Source organism: Gouania willdenowi, chromosome 9 (genome assembly GCF_900634775.1).
Source record: "Gouania willdenowi chromosome 9, fGouWil2.1, whole genome shotgun sequence".
Classification (NCBI taxonomy): domain Eukaryota; kingdom Metazoa; phylum Chordata; class Actinopteri; order Blenniiformes; family Gobiesocidae; genus Gouania; species Gouania willdenowi.
In genome coordinates, this window is record NC_041052.1 from 20580738 (window position 1) to 20588189 (window position 7452).

The 7452-nt window shown below is 35.6% G+C and overlaps 1 protein-coding gene across 2 annotated transcripts in view; it reads right to left on the reverse strand.

Annotated features, from left to right (window-relative positions):
• The window catches only part of rtkna (rhotekin a), a 95328-nt gene extending 92370 nt beyond the window's left edge, over positions 1-2958 (reverse strand). For both annotated transcript variants that reach the window (XM_028457732.1, XM_028457735.1), the window contains exon 1: positions 2560-2958. In XM_028457732.1, coding sequence (XP_028313533.1) covers positions 2560-2670 — 111 coding nt within the window. In that variant the 5' untranslated portion in view covers positions 2671-2958. The remainder of the gene's footprint in view (positions 1-2559) is intronic.
• Between the last annotated feature and the right edge of the window lie 4494 nt (positions 2959-7452).

The following is a 7452-nucleotide window of genomic DNA, read 5'->3' on the forward strand; positions in this document are numbered from 1 at the left end:
CTGATGTTGACAAGTTAAGAAGAATGAAGCGTCTACGCATTTACGCACGCAAACACACAGAGGGAGAGTAGAAATCAAGATAGATACACCAAAGGTAACAGAGACACAATCGATATGTTTTCCCGTTCCCTCATTGCAGAATTACACCAGTAAAATTCCTTATGGATCCTCTTACGATGAGTCGGGGCACACCACGCTCTCTAAAAACACAAGCTGAGCTCTCTCTTACTTGTGTCTGGAAAAAGAAGATGACTTGTCTGAACTTTGAGAGGAGAGCACATGCCTCTTTTATTTTTTTACAAACATCCTCCAAACAACAACATGGCTGTGATTAAATGACCAATGAAAGTGATCAGAAACCTGCTGAGGGCTTACAGGCAGGTTTGTTTGTGGCACAGGCAAAAAGAAAAGCGTGTGAGAGGAAGAGAAGCGTGAACAACAGAGCAAAAACTTTCCATCAAAACAATGTTTAGTTGGACCGTGAGTAAAAATAATTACAGCTGAGACTGGGGGTCATTTCTGAGACGGTCTATGTTGTCAACAAGCAGCAGCTAATATGAAGCAGATGTACACACGGGCGCTATGAGGAAGGGGAAAACATGGATAAACAGTAGCACTTCTAGACCAGAGATAAACAGCTGAGAGGGAAGCATAGACTGCAGCTGTAAACTAAACCTCAACTCTTGGTGGTTTCTCAACTATTTTCACTTGTCGCTGACTCTTCACATACTGCAGTCAAAAAACGCTGATACTAAAAAAGATAAAACACAATAGCGTTACTTAAAAGTCAATAAGGTGATTTGCTGCAGATTTTTTATTTTTATTTTATTTGTATTAGCAGGTCGGAATGTATGAATAAGGAGCTGAATTTCCTCTGAGATGGAGGGCATAAAAGTTAGTGAAAGTAAGAAGTTCTATCTGAAATCATAGTGCGTATGCTTGTTTCTAAGGGAAGCTGGTGTTTTCCGTATTCAGCAATTGAGAGTGTATAGCCATATGTGTAAGAGAATCATGAATCTTTGAGCTATATCCATTCATCACACATTCTCTTCCTTTTTAACAGGTTCAGCCACGTTTCTAAGAATATTTGCCACTACAGTGGTTTAAATCTAAACCCAAAGAGATGAATCATGGGAAAACCATGCAGAGGCCAGCATCTGATTCATTATTGACCCCAAAGAGTGCTGTGGATCAGTGTTTGCGAACCACAGTAAAAAGCTTAAGAGAAAATATTTAGCTGGACATAATAAACAGCCAACAAAGGCATCAATAAGGTTCATACAAACCTGTGAATGCGTCTTGACAGAAATTGAATTTTACTTGCAAGCTTCATCAAAAGGTCATATATAAATATATATATATATAATACCAGAAGTTTATTAGGGCAACTTTATTTGAATGTACTTGTAGAGCAGCCACTCGCCGTTGTTGCAGAGTGAAATCTCTGATGCAAACAGTGCAGCTGGCTGTGGCTGCTCTGATGCGCAACAAGAGCTCACAATAACAACTACAGACACATCAAAAGTAGCTACAACACACATTCTTGTGTTATCGCTATTAATGTAAATAAAAACAATAACAACTGATTCACTCCACCGGAATCAAGCAAGTTGACTCACATCTGGCTAAACATAGTTGCCCCCTGTGGATTGTATCTTAAGGTAAAAACTATTAAAATAAGTGTGATCATATTCAGTTGATTGGTAATAAAATAAAAGATTTTTTTTTAATAATAAACATGACTCATGAACTCTTTAATAGACCATAATTTGTAAATACAACATAAAAAAATCCCCATAGGAATACAGGTGTTTTGATGAAAAGTTATTATGTTATTCTAAAACCATCAAAGAGGACAAGGGACCAGATTTATGTTGGCCTGGGACAACATGCCTTTGTATCCAATTTGACTTTCCATTTCCTCATTTTCCCCTATCCACAAACAAAAGTATAATCATAATTCCAGCAAGTTCATTTTGTCTTCTTTTTTTTTGATTAATATGTTAAGGTTTTATTTATTCAAACAACTTTTTTCAGGAAATTTACTTTGAAGTTTACTTTGAAATCAGGAGATCAAAGTACATTTCCAGAAAAAAAAGTTGTCTGAATAAATGATCGAAACCGTAACATATAATTCAAAAAGTTGGATCATGCACTTCTGGGAAACAATATACAAGTTAAAACTGTAAATAAAAATAAAAAATAAAAAAACTATGCACATTACAAGTCTGTTGGTCTGACATTGTTTCAACCACACTTGAAATTACACTACACTACATGTATCGTCAAGCCATGACCACATACGGAGTTAAAAAAAAAAAAAAAGCTCGATATATCGTGAATAGACAACTTTTTGTCCTCCCAACCCTACTTTTAACTTGAACTTTACAAACTATTTACTAACTCCAAACATAATACTTTCCAGGCAGTAATAGAAGTACGTGAACGCAGCATCACAGTGAGTTTGATAGAAACACCAGACACATCTGAGCAGGTTAAACACTTGACATCATCTTTAGTGCATGTGTTGTGATAAGTGTCGGTGAAACCAGAGTCTACCTGTGATGTTTCCAGAAAAAGGCTCCTTCTGAACTTTCCTCTCCGTATCTCCATTTCAAGGGCAGAGCCGCGGGCCACGGTGGCTCTGGTTGTGTGATTTCGGTTAAACATCGTCTTTTGCTTTTTTTTGGCAGCTTCACAGAGAACACTGGTCCCACACACACATCTGTTAGATCGGCCTCGAGTCTGCGTCAAAGTCAAAGTAAAAGAAACCCGCTGAGAGACCTGTCCGAGCGCAGATCCAGGTGCTGCTGAACACAAGCCCAGCGGCGAGAACTCCGACAGGATTTAGAAGAAAATCCCACATAAAAGTCCTGCTTTTGTGTCTGAAGGAGCAGCTCACAGCTCGGGGAGCACTTTAAAAATAAAGCTTTTCCGCCACTCTTGCTTTGTCCCCGAGCGCTGCCTCCTGCTCAGTGGCACGCGCACGCGCACACACCGTCCATGTGGGGGCCACTGACATCAACCTTCAGTCCTGTGTTCTACAGACCTCTGGTCTGATGATGATGTGTGTGTGAAGTAGGGATGTAACGATTCACTCAACTCCCGATACGATTCGATTCACGATACTGGGTTCACGATACGATTTTCTCACGATTTATTTTACAAAATGGGACTGTAGACAAATGACTGAAAAATATTCCTTTATTTTTTTGGGGAAAATACTGCACTATTTTCCTTTTATTTTTCATTGTCAAAAGAATCCCTTGATAAACTATTCAAAATGATGCAATTTAACTAAAAATAAATCTTGAATGAAATAAATAAAGGAATAATACAAATGAAGAAGCCTATTAATTTAAATTCTGGTTCTATAGTAAACAATTCAAAACTGCGTAATAGTTCTTTTTCTTTTTAAAAGTGCAACTGAAAATGTATTTTGTGCCTTAACAATTGGAAGAAGTGAAGAAGAGAAGCTATGCTAGCAGACAGAGTTAATAGAAAAACCTGACTTTTACAGATATTCACGTAATATTACAGATATTCTTTCGGTGCTAAATGAGTAAAGAATCATTTATGAGCATGTTTAACAGTCAATGGCGGCCAGAAAGAAAATAGTAGCAGATTCCGCCCGTCACGTCCGCTTCTGGAAGGATTAATATAAAAAAAAGTACTGCGATTCAATTTTCAGAGCATCGATGTGAACCGTGGTACCTATGAATCGATTTTTAACTGCCTTACGATTAATCGTTACATCCCTAGTGTGAAGAGTAGTGGTATATCCTACTCAAGTCATACATAAAATACTCAAGTAGAAGTAGAAAATAAAATGAAATAGTTCTCAAAGTAAAAGTGACCCTTGCATACAGTGAACATCTCATGTGTAAACTTAAAAAGGAACTGACCAAATCTTGCACAATAAGAACCTATTTTATTTTCCACAAAGGGGTCTGTATTAAAAAATAAATAAATAAATGTCAAAATGTACAATTCTTTTTAAAATAAAACAACACCATTGAAATCATTGTTTGTTTTGTGTGTAATTGTCAGGCTCTAAGTATAGCTACATTTATGAACTTGCCAAATGTGACATGTGGGTAACAATAAAATAGATAGAAACCCCAACGTGAACCAATTTTATGTTCACTGTGTCATGAAAAGGAAATTAAAAAAAAATAATCACAAAAAAATTACATTTTACTCAGTAACGGTTAAGTGTACAGTAGAAATGTAACAAATTAGTTCTTTTAAAACATACAAGTAAGATTACTGATTTAGAAATGTACACAAAAAAGTACAAGTACCCATAAAAGCTACTTAATTACAGTAATTCGAGTACTTGTAATCCATTACTTTCACCTCTGACTGTGTGTGTTTTCCTGTCGTTTTGTATATTTTTCTCTTATTTTATATGGGTATACCAATTTGTGTGTTTTTGTTGTCATTTCATATTGTTCTGAAACATTTTGTGTGTTTTTGTTGTCCTATAATTTTGTTATTTTTAAAAAAATGTAAATGTTTTTTTTTAATGCCATTTCGTTCATTTTTGTGGTCCTTTTTTTTGTGTTTTCTCTCATTTTGTATGTATTTGTTGTAGTTTTGCGTGCTTTTGGGGTCATTTTGTGTATTGTTCTCTTATTTTACATGTAAATACTGTATGTGAATCATTCTATGTCATTTCAACAGAACTTGTTGTATTGTCTGAGAAAGTAGGTAAAGCTATATTAGTAAACCAAATTTCAGTTTCCTATGTGATGTAGTTCCTGTGATATTGAAAGTTGAAAATGGAAGAAAAATGACGCAGGAAAATCGACAAATACCCCCCCCCTGACTAAATTGGACCGATTTCAAAAAGTATTCTTTTAATTAAACAAAAAAACTACACATTTTTTGAATTTTCTTAGACCGAATTGCATGGGCCATGTGATAAAAATGACATAGAAATGACCCATGTTGTGTGTTTTTGTTAAATAATTTTTTATGTGTTTCTGTGTTGTCTTACATTTTTCTTATTTTGTATGTTTTTAAGGTAATTTAGTGTATTGGTTTGGTCATTTTTGTCTCTCTTTGTATGTATTTGTTGTAATTTTGTGTGTTTTTGGAGTCATTTTGTGCATTTACTTTGGGGGCTGCCCGTTGCCCATGTCTCTGGTGTATGTGGTGCAACGATGCTCAAGGACAAACCAACCAAAGGTGTTACTTTTACAGTATTTTGAATGAGTCATTGTACTTCGAAAACCTTGATTCTATTGAAAAGTCAAAAAGACATTCACCTGCAACCTAACTAACATAAAACTGGCAAAAGAGATGACATATGACATATATTGTAAAACCACAAATTGTATTTAAATTGCATTCCTTTTGATAAAAATGTATTTATGAGTGTATATATTTTTTGTAATAATTGATTTGGACTACATATTAGAAAGTAAGCCGTTGCTATTTCAGTTGTCAATAGCGATGACAAAAACTTCCAAATAATCCCTCCATCTATCCCAGTGGTTCTTAACCTTGGTTCGATCAAATCCCATGGGTTGTGAGTCAGTCTCAGGGGTTTGGTGAAGGTCAAGAAGACACACAGTTTGTTTTTTTCCAATTACAAGGCTTGGGTGAATGCACTGATGAAACTTGCAGAGTTCAGAACCTCCAACAAAGTTAAGAACCACTGATCAATTGGATTAACCTGACCTGCATATTTTGATTTGTAAGATAAAACAAGAAAAACTCCCTGGGTAAAAAAAGGGCATTTAAAGAAAATGCATACTCATTCTTGGATGGTGTGCTTAGAATTCCTTGTCACATAAAGTAGGCCTATGAATATATTGGTTGATAATGTGCACTGAAGTGGAGTATGTTTGTATTAGTCTTCCTCTTCCTCACACGTTTGTGTGCTAGGTCAGATAGGCCAACAATCAGCGGGTTTGCTGTAGGCCGGTGCAATATATCAACATTTCTATTTTAGCAACAGAGAAAATTACAATATTGCCTACAACAATATTAATTGTCTTTCTGGTAAGACTTTGAGTTAAAAATATCAAGATTTATATCGTATATTGACATTTTGAGAAAAAATATTGACATATCGCCCAGCCCTAGGCTGGTTTGATGCACATTTTGCGACAGAGACAAAAAAAAAAGCCTGCTATATCATACTGCTGGCCAAAAAAATCAAATTTGTAGATAAAAACGATTTTATTTTGCACATTTGAGTTTAAAATATATATGTATTTAAAAAAAAAAAAATCACATTTTTTGTATTATTAATTAATTTTTTCCACCAGTTTTTTTCTGACTTTTTCGCGCTCCGTCCTTGTAGGTTACCGTAGCACCATGTGAGCCAGCCCCCTCTGTGTTTACATTTGTTTACCCTTTGAGTAGCCTATATGTGTGCCACAGGCATGCTAAGGGAAGAGTTAATTGTTTTTTAAATTGTAATGTTATATGTTATAAAATATGTCATTATCTGATTTCTTAATCAGATAATTGAAGCTCCTGTGAAGTTGCTGTTGCACGTTTGCTTAAACCTGGTTTAAAGCTTGAAATTGTTGAATGACAGAACCTCATTTACTTTTTATTTTGAGATTGTTCTATGCATTTTAACTCTTGAGGACAATCACAGCAATAAAGTTGCACTTTTGACAATATATCTCATGTTTGCAGTCATTTTTAAGTGCATTAAAAAAAAACAAAAATCGAAAATTGAAATCGCCCAGCCCTACTATAGCATAACTTTACTTTTACTGTGTAGCAATTTATTTCCAAGCATCTGCAGCGGTGCAGAGAGGTAACGCAGGAATGTGAATTACGATGAGCATCACTCACCTGCTGTGAATGGAATTCAAAGGGATCAAGAGGTCATTCAGGACCATTCACAGACTGACAATGCATTCACAAATATACACTGTTTCTTCAACAGAGGGACATCCCAGTTGGGCTTATTCTAGTGAAGCGAGAGAAAAGAAAAGTATAGACAGACATTGGGATTCACATCCATTCATCTGCCTTTCAGTAACAGATCACACCCATGGTAGCAGCACATTATATAAACCTAATGGTTGATGGTTTGTTCTCTGAAATGTAGCTGTCGATATTTTTCTTGGTCTCAATTGTACCTCACCTCGGGTGAGACTGTGCTTTTATGGCCATTACAAATCAGCGCTGCCCTTGGAATAAAACAAGTCTTAATCTGCATTTATAAAGATGGAGCTTTACAGGATTTAACAGCGAAAGTCAAGACCTGACTTATAAACAACCAATCACCTACCCTAGAGTCAAAATGTAAATTTGAATTTCCTTTGACTTCAGAAAAATGTGAAAATGATGTTGTTACAAATTATAAACCAGTTAGTGCATCACCATGAAAGGATGTTTAAACGCATGCCTAATAGTCCAATATTATGTTTACCATCTTCCCTTGCAGTTAATGATTTGTGTAGCACAATTTCACTCCAT